The sequence below is a fragment of the Rhipicephalus sanguineus genome, chromosome 1, assembly GCF_013339695.2.
Source record: "Rhipicephalus sanguineus isolate Rsan-2018 chromosome 1, BIME_Rsan_1.4, whole genome shotgun sequence".
NCBI classification, from domain to species: domain Eukaryota; kingdom Metazoa; phylum Arthropoda; class Arachnida; order Ixodida; family Ixodidae; genus Rhipicephalus; species Rhipicephalus sanguineus.
In genome coordinates, this window is record NC_051176.1 from 293,125,743 (window position 1) to 293,142,878 (window position 17,136).

Here is a 17,136-nt window from a genome sequence, read left to right on the forward strand (position 1 = left end):
CAAAATTCTTCCGGCATGTCTGTCAGTAGTTTTTTAGAACTTTTAGCCTTTTATCTTAGATCAACGTACATAGAGTGGAAAGGGAAGGCATACCTTCAGAAGAAGGGAGTCTGCATTGGATCGTGCATCGCACCAATTCTAAGCGATTTATTTCTGGCCAGATTAGACAGAGTAGTGTTAGATCGTCTGCAGGGAACGGCAGTGCTAAAAATTTGTCGGTATGTTGATGATTACATTGTGTTCTTTGAGAAGGGTTTGAGTACGGTGCAGGAGTATGCGTCTGAAGTTCTTAAGACTTTTAAAGATTGTTTTAAATCATTTGAATTGACATTTGAGCTGCCCACTAACAGTACTCTGAGGTTCCTTGACACTACGATTACTTTTAAACCTGACAAAACCTGCTGGTGTTATGAACCGCGTAATAAGAAGCCTATTTTGCCGTATGCGTAAGCGCATTCCAAACTGGTCAAGAGGGGCATTGTTAATCTATGTTTTTTGAATGCAGTGAAGAAGTCTTGCCCTCACGAGATGCACTCAAGCCTTCGCTCCCAGTCCGAGCGGTTGTTACAGGCTGGCTACCCCTTGCATGTACAGTGTTCAGTTGCGGAAGCCTTGCTCCGAAAAATGCGCATGCAGAACAATCGTTCACAGAGTGCATCAACCGATGCACATCAAAAAGTGGCCGTTATGCCTTATATTCACAAGCTGTCCCACAATATCAAGAAAATTGCTGGTCGCTCAAAAGTGAAAATGGTGTTTTCAGCACCACAGAAGCTCATTAAACTCTGTAATCAGAGGAGCTCTCGGGTTCAGCGAGGCTGCAAAAAACAGCACAAAGGTTCATTTGTCGCCTGCGCTACTAATGCAGTTTACAGTATTCCGCTGTCTTGTGGTAAACAATACATAGGGCAGACAGGGCGATGTCTAAACGAACGCCTGAAAGAGCATGCGCTAAATGTAAAGAAAACGGCACGTGACGGCTGGTTGGCTATGCATTGCGGATCTTGTGGCTGTGAACCTCTTTTCGCACAGTGTACTGTTGTCAGCAAAAGTAGTGATAGGCTCACTCGCGAGATTATAGAAGCTGAAAAAATATCTTCTTTGGGTTCAGCATGTGTCAGCACCCCCTCTGTACACCTTTCAGATAAAGAGTTGTACTTTCTAAGAAAGTAGCGTGCGCATGTGCGACGGTGTGTGAGCATGGTATATATACGCATGTGATGTTCAATAAACTTTTGTTGGTAGTTAGCGCTCGTATGTTGTCTGGTGTCGTCTTCTTTGTGTCTGTTTTTCCTGCGCTGCGAAGTATTTAAAATACTTGTAGAATGGGTAAAACGTCACACAGGGCTGTAGCTGCTACTAAATTCATCATATTGTTACGGGAAAGACACAGACTCGAATATGTACAGATGTATTTACAACAGGTTAGCCAAGCAGTGCTGCCGATACGAACAGCTTGCGCCAGTATATATTTTGTCGTCCTTTTCTTCGTCTTCTCGATCGTGATGCCACTGGTACGTAGCATTACCCCCGGCGGCGGGAGCACCGTCCCAGAGCTTTAAAGGTCGTTTTCAGAAGCAGTGTTGTAGGGCTTGAGTTGTGAGACGTGAACGACATCACTGGACCGAGCAACAGATGACGATGGACAGGCGGGGCCAATCTCATAGGTAACAGGTGTTACTTGATGCAGTACACGATAAGGTCCCGTGTAACGAGACAAACGTTTTTCAAATAGGCCCACCCAATGATGAGAGGACCAGAGTAGCACAAGGGTACCGGAAGCAAAATGTGCCTCTCGATGTGAAGCATTGTTCCGCGACGCCGTCAGCCGAGCGCAGGCGACCTGACGGGCATGATCGGCTCGCGCGATAGCGTCACGGGCATAATCGCTGGTGGACTAGGTATTGGCTGAAATGATTGTGTCCAGTGGTAGAGTCTGCTCGCATCCTTACAATAGGTAGAAAGGTGAAAAGCCGGCTGTGTCGTGACGTGATGAATTGTACGCGAAAGTTGCATAGGGTAGGGCAAGATCCCAGTCTTGGTGGTCCAGAGACACATACATAGCGAGCATATCCGTAAGAGTGTGATTAAAGCGTTCCATGAGGCCATTGGTTTGAGGGTGGTAGGAACGCAGGATGTCGGTGATGACTTGAGATAGAAATGTATGGCCATGGTCTGTGAGTAGCTGTTTTGGAGCACCGTGAACCAATATAACGTCCCCTAACAGGAAGTCAGCAATGTCAGTTGCACAACTTGTCCGTAGAGCTCACGTAATATTGTAGCATAATATGTAGCCATGGCTATTCACTCGTTTCCCAATGCTAATGCGGGAAAAGCACCAAGCAGGTCTAACCCAACCCAACGCAGTAAAACAGTTTCGTGGCTATGCCGATTGAAAATCGGCGAGCGGGTAGCAGCAACAGTGTTTTGCGACGCTCACATAACTCACACATGGTGACGTATCGGCGTACCGAGCGAACAAGGCCTGGCCAGAAGAAACGGGGCCGTACGTGCTCGTACATGCGAGATACACCAAGGTATCCGGCTGTGGGCACATCATAAAGTTCAGCGAGGACACTGCGCTGAAAATGCTGAGGCACGACAATAAGAAGGTCAGGCCCGTCAGGTCAGAAATTGCGACAGTATAGGACGCCCTCTTGAAGCACAAATTGACAGATGGAGGCGTCGTTTGGGGAAGATTCCGTGCACCTGATGATGTCAAGCAGCAGTGGATCCCGTTTCTGTTCTACCGGGAAAGGCAATCAAGGGCATCATCTATTTGTGACAGAGTGTACACATCTTTTTTTGTAATTCTGTTTAGGTGTCGATAATCAACCCAGAAATGCCATGTGCCGTCTTTCTTGTGGACTAGCACGACAGGGGATGCCCAAGGACTGCAGGATGGCTCAATGAGGTGCTTGGCAAGCATTTTGTCGACCTCACTTTGGATGTTTTGATGCTCAGACGCCGACATGCGATATGGACGCCTATAAATAGGAGGCTCATCACCAGTGTTTATGCGGTGGATCACACCAGTAGCTTGACCCAATGGACAGCTGCTGGGATCTAAAGCATCGATGGAGAACCACAGAACACGGTGGAGCTCGTCACTCTGCTGCGGTGTTAAATTGGAGGCAATCATCTACCTAATATCGCTGTCAGGGCAAACATTGGATTGGTGCAGAGCACGGGGATCGGAAGGAGCAGCCACCGTGACAGTATCCACTGCGTTGTCTTCTAAGGTGGAAAGCAATGCCAAAGAGATGCCTTGCAGCAGCACTTCAGGTGTCAAACTAAAATCGGCAACTAGAAGGCACGTGAAGTTCCCTATGACCGACAGAATGGTTTGTGGTAATGTAAAGCCCCGGCTGCTGAGGACATCGGTGATAGGTGTCAGTACACAGTCACAGTCGGGAACTGGTAGTGTTGATACGAACTCGAAGTAGGTCGGTGTTTGGGGTCGAAGACGAGCATATTCGGCACTGCAGACGCGACTCGGCTGTGGTGCAGGAGGGTCTGTTATGGGCAAGTGGAGATGGAGTGTACTGGCCGAACAGTCAATGAGTGTAGAATGTGCAGACAGAAAGTTGAGGCCTAGGATTACGTCATGGGGGCATTTTTCAAGGACAGTGAACAGAACAACTGTGTGGCGATCAGCGATACTTACGTGAGCGGAGCACATTCCAATGACAGATGCTGTTCCGCCATCAGCAACACAGTCGTCACAGGTGTGAGAACTTTCTTGAGCTTGTGGCGAAAATTAGTGGTCATAACAGAAAGTTGAGCCCCAGTGTTGACAACAGCAGTCACATGCACACCGTCGACTTGTACGTCGATAAAGTTCCGTTTAATCTGTGTGGTCAACAGAGGATTTTCAGTCGGTCCAAGTGATGCAGCGCCACCTCCAGGGGCTGCAACACTTAGTTTTCCATTGGGGAACGTCATGGGAAGGCGGGGGAGGGTGGTCCGCAGCAGGGCCGTAACTAGGGGGGATTTCTGACACCTCCCCCGAAAAAAATTACTGGGTGTGGTCTTGGTCCGCGGAGCTGGGCAGAACAAGACTGATGATGTTGCGGTGATGGAGAGCAGGAATAGCGGGGATCACTTTTAGGTTCCTGATGGGCAAAGTGCTCTGGGCTGGTCTCATGACAATAAATGGGACGAGCAGTGAAGGAACGCGGGAAAGTTTGAGCAGTAGGACCCCAGCGACTTTTGCAATGGCTAGAAATGTGCTCGATACGGCGATAGGAGAAGCATATGGGCTTGTCATCATGTGTTCTACATGCGGACGGATTGCGGAACGCTGATGGAGAGCCAGACAGGAATCGACGCACAGTCGTGAATTGTGGCTGAAAGTCGGTACGGGGAGGCATCGAAATAGAGCAAATACCAATGCTGGCAATTGCCTGTCATATGACTGCTTGAATTAGGGGTAAGGTGATTGAAGGAGAGGGGTCAGGGGACGTTGATGCCACTGTAGCAGAAGCGGCCACTTCACAGTTCACACCTGACAGAAGTTCACACCTGACGAGTCGTGTTAAGTTATCACAGGTGTCTGGTGGGCAATATGTGTCGAGGCAAGAGGATGTCGCTGCCGTATTCGGAAGGCGCTGGAACTGATGTGAGATGCGTTTGCTTTTAGCCTGTTCCAGGCAATGACATTGAGCTTCTTTGATTTACCTGTCCCGGGCGGCTCCAGAAGGCCCCGGACGCCGGCGCTGCATTCGTTTTTCTCGGAGACCAACCGGAAGCTCTGCCCACTGGTCCGGGACCACTCGGATATACATGTTCATTTTTCGCGTGCCTGGCGGAGCCTGCGGATGGCCCGGGACTGTCCAAACGACTTTTTTCTGGCAGCTGGCAGATGTGCATCACACGTGCGGCCATCTTGAGTTGGACACGGGAAATTTTCAACGTGCACTTGCTCTCTCTTTGCTTTTCTGCCCGCTTCTCGTACGTTTCCGGACTTCGAATTGTTCTCACACCCAATTCTTGTCGTCAGCATTGTGAGCCGCGTCAAGCATGGGCGTATTTCTGAAGGTCGGTAAACGCACGGTGCTCGCCAGGAAAAACAGCGATGGAACGCCCACGTGGGTCTTCGGTGCACGCGCGCTCCAGTAGTTTACTTGGTAAGTTGTGCCACAACACAAACAGGTATCATTAATGATCTAACCACCGTTGCGGTCGGGACTGGGTCAGCATTGTGGCTGGCGCTGCAACCACAGATGGAGCAGATGGCATGGAAGATGCCATAGCGGACACGGCCAGCATTTTAAGCACGCAGTGCGCAGATGACCCTAGGCCGCTTGGGACTCTTGCATCCCGTGATAATGGCGCCACTTGACGATGAAAGATGAGTTACCTATGAGCCGAGGCGTCCGCGGGCCACCGGCGACTGGTCCAGGAGTTGGTAAATAAAAGAAGCCCATTCTTAAATTATCGCATCAACAGACAAAACGTTATTAAACACGAGCAAGTTAAACGCATCGTTGGTGATAACGTTGAGGATGTGTGCAACTTTTTATGGCTCGGACATGTTTTTGTCAGCTTTGCATCAGAGTGCTAGGACATTCTGAATATAACTGATGTAGGACTCAGTGGAAGTTTACGCAAGAGTTGATAATTCATTCTCTGCGGCTAGTCGATGACCAAAAGGGTTTCCAAAGAGCTCACTGATCTTTTCCTTGAAGCTGTCCCAGCTTATAATGTCATGCTCGTGGGTGTCAGACCAGGCACGAAGGGTTCCGTCGAGGTAAAAGATGACATTCACGAGCATGAGTGTGGGGTCGCACCTGTAACTGGCACTGACACATTCGTACAGGTGCAGCCATTGGTCGACATCGGAATTATCAAGGCTCGAGAACATGCCAGGGTCTTTCAAGAAGGGAAACGTGACGAAAGTTGTTGCGGCCGGTCGGTTGACAGGCAGGGCAGGAGGCGTGATGACCGGAGTGGATGTAGTAGAGTCCTGAGAGGTCATGTTGAAAGCCGCGAGCGAACACCCGCTGCGGAGTTCCGTAGCGAGGATGGGGATCGCACAACTCCACCAAATATGTTATGGGAAAGATACAGACTTGAATATGTATAGATGTATTTACAACTGGTTAGGCAAGCAGTGCTGCCGACACGAACAGCTCGCGCCTGTCCATCTTTTGTCGTCCTTCTCTTCGTCTTCTTGATCGGAATGCCACTGGTACATAGCAATATTCATGACCATGTAGATGTAGGTGTAGTTGTCATCTGTGTTGGCAGTGCCAACACAGATGACAACTCGTGCTTACTTTAATACTATATTAAAGTATCTTCAAGGATACGTTTGCCACTGTTACTCAGTCAGAGGTACCTATGTATGCAGGAGAACGGAACATAAACATCTAGAGCTTGAATATGCATGTCAGTGGTTCATTAAGAATAATTCATTTATATGCTCCCACTGCTTTGTGTTCAACCAAGTATGAACGTCTTAGGCAAAAGTGATTTCATTTTTGCTCCATCATCGACTAAGCCCGCTCGTGCGCTTATTTAGCAACAGTGTTTACTGAATGCAACCCCACTTGCTAACTGTGAACCTCTACAGGTGCACCAGAGGTGAATACACAGATACAGATGCCCTAAGGCATCTGCATCTGCATGCAGCACGTAAGCTGCAAGAACAGATCCAAGCTACCTTCATTCATGAGATAATATTCAGGCTGATACTGCAGCAAGGTTGCAAGTAGCCATGCCACAAGCACATTTTTGGCAATAGTATCCTACAAGTCTCAAAGACAGGTCTCACCGTCTGGGATTAGGGAAGTGAAGTACTGCATCATGACCGTGGCCTTCAAGACTAGCTCTGGCAACCCGCCGTTGCTACGACAGTCCCATTCAGTGCGTTTATAAAAGGAGAAGTGCAACTTTGTCAATGCCTCAACACACCACAAGGTGGCGGCCTTAGCCCAAAGCCTCGTTCATAGCATCCATCTATACTAAAGATAACACCACGTTCCCCGCTCACCACGTGAGAAATCACGGCCAGGCTTTGCCGGAGCTGACCTCGGAGGCCATGTCATGACTCTTAATGACCGCCGACAGTGAGCGCTTTGGTCGTTTCAGCTTTCAGTGCAGTGGGAAGCGGAGCGCCTCCCCGCATTCACGGGTCAAGCTACGAACTCTGCCTGTAGCGTTCCTTAAGTGCTGTGTGGTATATGCATGAGCACAGGCGTAGGTTATCCAATTACTGGGGAGGTTATCCTTGGCGTTTCTCTCCTCAAATGGCGACGTTTTGAATTAGTGCATATCGTGTACCAGTGTTATGTGCTTGTTGATGCCATCTTTGCGCGGGATTCAGCATATACTGTGCCCAGGTGTATGTTAACTATTTCAGCTACCACAAAGGTTACCGTAAAATCTCGAGCAAGCGCCCCCCCTACGGTGAAGGATAATCCGACAAGATTTGGAGGGGGGGGGGGGCTTGCTCATTCGCGGATCAAAATTAAAGATGGCGGCGGAAGTCACCATGAATAAAGAATGCACACCCGTGCTACAAATGACATGCTTTATTGAATACACATGCATTCACTGCTTTTATTCGCCCTCATCGGGCAAATAAAAACAGTGAATGAAACAGCGAGAATGGCAGGGGGACAGAAGGGGGGCATATTTCAAATGTCCCTAAAAAGGAGGTGGCACTTGCTCGGGATTTTACGGTAAATCGTGATCTTTGGCGTTAGCCGTCGGGATGCAGATGTGCCACTAGGCGTCAACGTGGGTGCATGCACGTGAAACGGTGCTATTCGCCTGGTGCCCCCACCCGACGGCGGCGCTGCGAACGGCGTTCCAATGACGCAAAGGCGGAGATTCCGCTTTTGTCGTCTGCTACGCCGTGGCTAGAACAGCAACATTTTCGATAACGTTCGCTCACGTCGCACGGTGTTCCTAAACTACCAGCTGTATTTTCTTGATAGTTCTTTAGATGGCCGATAACATTACAGGAGGTTAAGAAACGTTAACATTTAACGTATCTTCTATATACACAGAGCCATCGTGGTCAGGATCATGCCACCGAGTTCATAGCGTCACTCACTGGGCTGGATGGCGTTGAAATAGCTTACATGAAAGCGCGAACGTACCGCCAAGCAAGTTAAAGAGAGTCTGCGCTGCTTTGAAAGCGCGATCAATTTTACGGCTTATTCGCAAAAGTTAGCGTTATCTAAACAGACGAACGAAAGTTCACACTCCACTTAATAATAATAATATCTGGGGTTTAACGTCCCAAAACCACCATATGATTATGAGAGACGCCGTAGTGGAGGGCTCCGGAAATTTCCACCACCTGGGGTTCTTTAACGTGCACCTAAATCTAAGTACACGGGCCTCAAACATTTTCGCCTCCATCGAAAATGCAGCCGCCGCGGCCGGGATTCGATCCCGCGACCTTCGGGTCAGCAGCCGAGCGCCATAGCCACTAGACCACTGTGGCGGGGCACACTCCACTTCCAATTGTAGTCATATACAAAAAATGTTTGCCGACAAAATAAAATTGATAACTTCATCGACCAGCGGGTTATTGCGGAAAACTAGCGTAGATTGGGCGAGTTGGATGCACATTAAAACTTGTTACACGTACTATGGGCTCCGAATAAAACACCAGCAGTGGTGCGCGTGGTACAGTTCGCATCCTTATGATTAGAGATAGATATGCTCTTGCGGTTTGCCACTCGTGAGCCAGGTTCATGCTTTCGATTGCACAGTGCTGTCTAATCGGGTGTGCGTGCATGCCAATGGTGATGACAAGACGGCGAGCATTATACAGTTCCTAATGCTTGGGGAATGCGCTCCGCTGTTTGAGTTTCATTTGTCACCGATAATACAGCTTGGTAAACAGTAGGAAAAATCTGCGAATGTGTCCAAGAAGAGGAGAGAGAGAGCTCTTTCCCACCAATCCTTTGGCCCCTTTGGCTGGTTATTGCTATTCTTTACCACACTGTAACAAGATTGAATATTTTACAGTGAAGGCTTTGGATTCCTGATCAAACGCGAAAATTCACCATCGGCGTCCCTAGTCGGCAGCGTCAACAAGAGTAATGCAAAAAAACATCACACAATGACATCACCTTATGACGTCCTCATGACATCACAGACCGCCAATATTTGTGACGTCATCATGACACCGTCGATTTGCATTGCCTCCGTGATCGGTGGGTCGATCACGGAAGCAACAAAAAACCAGGCGATGTGTAAAAAGCTTGCAACGCCTCCGATCCTGGAGGCAGTGCAAAACCACGTTACGTTCAAAAGGCATTCGGAAGGGGGCGGGCACGGAACAATACATCGACTGAACAAAAAGAAAAAGATGGATTTCGGCTTCGAGACGTCTTAGGCAAATGCATAAGGGACCCTGCAAATCTTTTTAGTACAGTGACCGCATCACGCACTATCAGGAGTCGACCGTTGAGAGTAAATTACACTATTTTATAGCAAATACATCTTACTACGATTTTCGATGCAAAAGCTTTGTATTCATCTACGTTAGTATGATTACACTAATCCTGTTCAGCATGCTTTCAAACGGCCGGGAACGAGTCAGGAAACATTGATTTATTAACATAGGGATTAAAATATGCTGCAAAAATAAAGAAAAGACGACTCCGCACAACCTACGATACATATCATATCACCGTCATGCATCCCCTTTTGACACGTGCTCTTAACCTTTTTATTTCTTGTTTAAACTTCAGCTACTTACGACACGCTTACACGGCAGCTGCTTAAAACTTGGATTTAATCAAAAGTTGTTGCCTGTAACGACCATTTATTTGATTTTAATGACATCACACATCACTTGTGACACGTTTAAAACTCCAAACAAAGGAATTGAATCGAAAGAGCAGGCTTGGCAACCGAACACGTGCAGCACACGGTATATGTATATTGCGCTTTAAACGCAGACACGGTACCCGAAGCCTGAACGCTGAAATTAGTGATTGAAAACGGGCCGGAAAGTCATTTTCAGTGCGCCGCGGCCATAGAACAGTCGCGAAAAGAAATCGTCGCCATACATGCCAATGTACACATTGATGACTAGCAGACACCAGGAGCCATCGACACTGAACGTGCTCCTGATGGCAACTCCGCTCAATTTCGCTGGGCATTTTGCTTGAACATTCAGTACAAATTACTTTATGAACTTGCCCACTAATACTTCAATAACTCGAGCAGGAGAGACTGGCCGGTAGCGTCGAGCAGCCTTCACGTCGCAACGCACACGCGAAGAGCAGCATCCGAGTCCCCTCTCTGATGTCACACGCAAGAGGTTGCCATTCAAAGATCTCGAGGCGAATAGCTGCCAAACACCAACAGACATTCTGCAAGCTCTCATACATGAATGCACAATAAACAATCAACTATACTCCTGTGAAGAAGCGGTTAACTTTCATGTTATACCGATTCCTATGATGGAGGGATCAACCATGTTTTTCAAAATTGGATTGACGCAATTTATCGGGAGATTTATGGCCATGATCGTACAGGGAAGAACAGTCAGGAATCTGAAGTCTCCAGGGCAAATCGGGAGAGCTGGCAGGTATGCATAAGGACAGTAAATTATAGCAGGCTGATCTGACACTGCTGTCACACGGTGCGTTGTTGATCGCGATTAAGTCCAATCAGGATCCAATTTCTCATCCCTGATTGGCTCCCTTTACACTTTGCATAAAGGCGCCAATCACAATCAAGCATTGCGATCTGGATCAGGTAATAATAATAATATCTGGGGTTTAACGTCCCAAAACCACGATATGATTATGAGAGACGCCGTAGTGGAGGGCTCCGGAAATTTTGACCACCTGGGGTTCTTTATCGTGCACCTAAATCTAAGTACACGGGCCTCAAACATTTTCGCCTCCACCGAAAATGCAGCCGCCGCGGCCGGGATCTGGATCAGGTAAGATCACGATCAAAAGTGGCTGTGTGGCATAGGTGTAACTCCCCATTTACCTTCATAACATATTTGTAACACATTTACGTGACCAAAGTAAAAAGAAAGATGTTGGCTCTAATGATAATGAGAATAATTTCTGGGGTTTTACGTGCCAAAACCACAATATAATTATGAGGTACACCATAGTGGGTAACTCCGCATTAATTTCGAGAACACCTGGGGTTTTTTAAGGTGCACCTAAACGTAAGTAAACGGATGTTCTTGCATTTCAACCCCATCAAAATGCGGCCGCCGTGGCCAGGAATAATGATGTTGGATCTACGCTCCTCTATGCAAAAGCTGCTGCTGCATCAACCATTGTGTAGATGCAGAACTAATCTTGATTGAAGAAACTAGCAAACTAAGCACATTAATGCAAGATTATGAACTTATACCTGTTGTAGTTCTTTCAACATGACAGCCAAAGAAAAAATATAACCTCACAACTTGGCTACAACACCTGCACTTAGGACACACAATGCAAGGGTCACAGCATCCGCTAAGATGGGCACACTCGCAAACGCAAAGTTGATTCATTTATGGTTCCTGTGCTCAACAAAATTCAGCTTACTGAACACACGACACAATGTTACTAAGAACCTAGCATTAAAGGAGTAGTGACTCAAAATTTTAAGGTGAGATAACTTGCGAGATAGCTTTGTGTGGACATACACATCATCTACAAAGTATCAGCGGCTAATACAGCCTAGAACATACTTGAAATGAATTTTATGCCGTTTTTCACTAGGAGAGCCCGAACGGCCGCCAAATTCTTGAGCAGCACTCGTAATACACCAAGCCAAATATGCCATTGAAACACAGGAACACTCCGCGTGAGATCACGCCCGAAGCACTTTATAAGCACGTCATCTAAACTGGTTTCGGAAACCATTCCTGCTTCCGCTCTGTACGTTTCCACAGTAGCCTTGGCCGCCGCTGCAAAGTGTGACCAAGGTTGCTCGCACAATGACGGATGTGATGTATGCTGCTCGTTCTATTTCCACCCAAATCCACGGCTTCACTGCAGAGCAAGTAAGAGCGATCTGGCGCAGAGAGAGTTGCTCGGAAATGACCAGTGGAACATGCGAACCCACTCCCGAACGACCAGTGAAAAACGGAGTAGCCACCGCAGAACAAGGAATTCTGCTCCAGATCGACTAGTGAAAAACATCATTAAAGGGACATTAAAGGGATACTGAACAAAATTTTCGCCACCGAGATAAATGACCCAATTGAGAGATTGGGTGCTGAAAGTTGCTAAAACAACCTTCATTTCAGCCAGAGACAAGCAGAAAATAATGAATTTAATGCATTTTTCGCAAATTGGCGTGTTTAGTGGCCTAGAGAAGGAAGTGACACGAAACCCGCCCGATGCTGACTCGCCAACCGTGCTCGCTGCAAAATCGCTTATCAATCGACATCGCAAGCCGCCACCCGCTGCCGCACGTCTCTCTCTCAAAACGTGTTCTTACGGAGGAAGGTCGGGAAGGTGTTCTCCATGCGTGTTCTCAACCGGCAGCCAACAACGCCATTGCCGCGCTCTCAGCCGTATATTCTTCTAAAGCGGAGCTTGCGCCCCAGCCTACGAATTTAACGTTTGTGTTGTGTGCTGCTACGTAATGTGAACGGTGAAGCACCTGGCACAACGCAGAATTCCTCAACGCTGTTCTGTGCTAGGGTATGCGAAAAGCAGCGTCGAGAGAAACAAGCCCTGTCATACTTTTCTGACCGAGCCGAAGCTTCGAAGGATATGGATTCCCGCTGCACGCCCATCGCAGCCAACATGGGTGCCTTAAAAGCATAACTTTTTGTGCTCCGAACACTTCGAGGATAGTGACTAAGAGTCACTGTATAAATTGCTGGTCCCTGCTGCTGACCCACGTTGGGCTATGGCGGCTCGTCTGGCTCGTCGTCCTCGCTGTCGCTTGACGAAGCAGAAGGGTCACACGCATATGGTTGTATTTGGCACATCCGTTTTGGAGGCCTGTCGAATCACTGCTCATGGAACCACTGTCACTCGTACCTTGCATCTTTGCACGCTCGCGACACGCTCAGTTGTTGTGGTGGTTTTTAAAGAAGCGTTATTTTGTATCCCATGTGGGGAAAAGGGGACAAGGCTCAGCGCCACACCAGCCACCCTCTGTTCTTGAGAGGAGAGGTGGAGAAAGGGAAGTGGCAGGGCAGGAGAGAGCGTGCCAGTTGCCCCTCTCTTGCTGGAGCATTCGATGTCACGGCCGTTGACAAGCGCACAAGCGTGCAGCCGCCGTGCTTTCACAATCCACTAAAAATACAGCCAACTCCTCGAAATTATGTAAAATAAATGCTGTTTATAGGAACAGTCGTGTCGTCCGAGTCGAATGTAAGCGTTTTCGTAGGTTTTTCAAATTTTTGTTCAGTATTCCTTTAAGGCAAAAACCGGTATTTCTCATATTAATAAATAACTCTTTCACAATTCCAAAATCACCATGCTTATCACAAGACGCTTGGTAAACCAGAAACATGAAAAAAAAATGCGAGTGGCAATGTCACTTTAAAATTTCTGCAACAAATGGCGTGACATCACAGATTTTGACGGCGTGTACTAGGTCCTTCGCAGTTCTCAATCAGTAAAAATGAAGTACATTGTCTTCCGAGAGGGCCACAGACTTAACCTATATAATCAAGCGTTTGATGAACACTCATCTGGCGAGGGAACATACTGGTACTGATTTGATTCCCCCCCCCAATGGACAAAAACAATCAGTTGCAGCAGCACTCAATTCCCGGACATTCAGTGTCTGCTCCAGCCCTACGAAACGTAGACAAGAACAGCAGATTGTGAGAAGAGACCTATTAATGAACGGTTACCCTAACCAACTGCTCAGGACTCAGGAGTGCAATGCAGTCAAGCTCAGCTATGAAATGGTGAAAGAGCGAAGTGAGCAGCGGTTCCTTACACAGCAGGAACAAGCGAGGCTCTCGCAAGAATTTTCAGTCCATGGTGTCCAAATAGCCCATGTGCTACCCAAAAACTTGGTCAACAGATAGTCAGGCAAAAGACCCTTTGAAGCACACGGACTTCCTGGGAGTTATCTACAAGATACCGTGCGGGGGATGTGACATGTTGCACATCGGCGAGAGCAGCAAGTGCAAACAGTGTTTGAAACAGCATCAAAATGATGTCACCAAGGGCCACACAGCTACGAACGTCTTGGCGGAACATTACAATCAAACTGGACATAATATTGACTGGGACGTGGCAGCCATCATCACAACAAAAAAAAACATTTATCTGCCCGCTTTTAGAATCATTTTACGTTCAACTAACTAACCGCATGATAAACAAGACAAAAGGCAATCTGCCAGATAAGTACATCCGCACACTGAGCCACCTGACCCATAAATAGCCACATAACCATGCTGCTGTCTTCATTGTGATCAAGGGACGCGTATGGGGCCCGAAATGTCAATGCTTTGTTCATTTTTCATTTTTACCTTGGCAACTGTATATTTTTTGTACCAGACTTAACCTATGAAGTTAGAAAATTTCATTGAGCCAATGTTGCCAAAATAAAAAGTATACACTTTGAAATCAGTGACGTCATGTGCAGCCATTTCAGCATGAAATTTAAAGGGATACTGAACAAAAATTGGAAAAAAACGGACAAAAACATCAAAATTCTACTCAGAAGACATGACTGTTCCGATGAACAGAGTTTACTTCACATATTTTTGCACAGTTGGCTGTATTTTGGGAGGATTGCCAGCGCGAGCCATGACGTCAAAGCCAAAGCGACGGATGCAGGGTGCCCCTTTTTCCTGTCCTGCTAGTTCTCTTTCGCCACCTACTTTACATCTCACTCTCCCCTTTCCACAAAGGCAGTGAGGCATGCCCCAACAATTAGGGGCTTTACCCCACCCAGGAGCATTGTTCACTGCCAGTGTTGACTGTACTAGCTCTAGGATCCGCAGAGTGAACTGAGCTGGTTGAGAGAGCAAGTGAGGGCTGGCATTGTTGGCATGCCCATTTCCGGAGAATTCAAATTCACCAAAAATCACCTCATTTTGTTCGCGAAGCAGCCACTAGACATGTCAGTTTGTGAAAAACTCACTAAATTTATTATTCTCCTCTAGTTTCTGCCCAAAATGAAGGTTGTGTCAATCGATTTCAGCACCCAATCTTTCAACTTTGCTGAAAATCTTGGCGGCAAAAAGTTTGGTCAGTATCCCTTTAAAAAAATGCGAGAAGTTTGCACTAAGTTGCGCAAAGCTTGGCACAGCGAAGCTGGTTGATCCTCAGCTCACCGTGCTGCAGCATGGGAATCGCAACGCTGGTGGCGATTGGTTCCAGCGTGGTTAGCTAAAGAAGCAGCAGCCAAGAGACAGCAGCAGGCGGATCAGGAATATGCGCAAAGCTTGCCACTCTGAATGTGTTGAAATTTATTTATTTATTTATTTATTTATTTATTTATACATACTGCAGTGCAATGTTCGCTATGGCAGGAGTGGGTATACAAAGATACACGAAATTTTAATTAACAACAAAGAAAATTATGCAAACAGTAAAATAATACAGATGTGTGATTATACAAGGCTAAAAGTGCACAAACGTGTGATGAACATGAATAAAAATAGAACAAACAAACAATGCAACTCAAGCGCTAACACCAATGGAAAATAGACGAGGGTGTGTTAAAGATGCACATCATGGATTTCGGCTACAAAGTTGGGCAATGGGAGTGAACGAACAGAACCAGGTAACGAATTCCAGTCTTCAATGGAACGGGGAAAAAAATGAATTTCAACATGTTAGTTTGAGCATAGTAAGGTGTCAAGTTTAAGTTGTGACAGCTTCTCGTCGTTGACTGAGGTGCAAAGTTTATGTAGTGCTTGTCATTTGATAGTTTAACTGAAGACGTCCCGATGCTCTGCAAGAATTTTAAAGACTCTATTCAATGACACGAATAGAGCGAAGTTAAGTTCAGTGAAGAAAGGGTACAAGAGGGTGAAAAGTCATGATAATGATGACTAGAGGCCGAATTTTTAGGCGTTAAAAAAGCTCGTTTTAGGCGCCAAAAATATGCAGGCAAAACAACGTTTTAGGCTTCCAAAATAGTAAATTTATGCACAATAAGATTTCACATAAATGCAAATAATTTCAAACGAAGACGTGCGCGACCTCTATCTACGACAGAAAAACAAATTTTATTGCTTATAATGGCATAAAGGCTCCAAAGGTTGAACACAGCTGTACATTGCTTTGTCCCGCACGGTTCGCAGACCGTGGTCTCTCCTCTATTCTGCATGGCGAGTCGAGTGCCCACTGTCGAATCAACACACTCCTGAGTGTCTTTTCGGCATGACTGAGAAGGGCGGAGCGGGAGCAGATAGCCAGATCGCTAAAAGACAAGACGGGAGCGATTCCTCCTGTTGTCCGGGTCTAATCGCGTAGAGCCGATTTCTCCCCAGGCAGTGAACCACTAGCGTAGCCAGGGAAGGAAGGGGGCTTTGGGGGCTGCAACCCCCCCCACGAAACTTTTCAGTTTTGCATGCGTAACGAATGCCCACACGAACATACATAAAGTATGGTTAACCCCTCCCCCCCCCCCCCCCTTTCCGCAAAAATTTCTGGCTACGCTACTCTCAGTGAACACCTTACAAAGTAAATGACAAACAAAACAAAAGCCCATGCACATCACATTTTGTTTCCTTTTTTTTTTGCTCTTCACTCTCCTTTCCGCTGACGACTGTCCGCAGTCTCACGTTTGCCAACCGCCGGCGCCATGTGAGTGTGGCGGCAAATGCTCGCCAGCGTGTCCCACTTCAGTGCTGCTAGCAGTTGTTTTCCGGAAGTTGGCTGAACTAGAGGACTAGGTTGAACCCCAAACAGTTCTCACGACCGGACGACCAACTCCGGATAGCATGCTGGGCCATGGGGGTTGCCGAAGCGCAAGGACTTTCGGCCACCTAAAGCGGCCCGAGGGCCCATCGGCTACCTTTTCCCTGCATCCATCCCCCCCCCCCTCACCTGACCCATTTCATGGCGTCAATAAAGTTGTATCCTCCTCTGAACAGTCAATGTTGCCCGGTAACATGAATAACGGTCTCAAACTGCACTTGGAATCAAAACTAGAGGCTAAACAGTGTTCATATAAGCGCCAGTTTTGAAAATAGGCATTTATAGGCATTTGTGAGCA

General features: G+C 47.2%; 1 protein-coding gene across 1 annotated transcript in view; it reads right to left on the bottom strand.

Moving 5' to 3' along the window:
* The window catches only part of LOC119383231 (bromodomain-containing protein 8), an 81,898-nt gene extending 78,756 nt beyond the window's left edge, over positions 1-3,142 (bottom strand). The window contains exon 1 of the mRNA XM_049413082.1: positions 2,847-3,142. Coding sequence (XP_049269039.1) covers positions 2,847-3,142 — 296 coding nt within the window. The remainder of the gene's footprint in view (positions 1-2,846) is intronic.
* Positions 3,143-17,136: the final 13,994 nt, after the last annotated feature.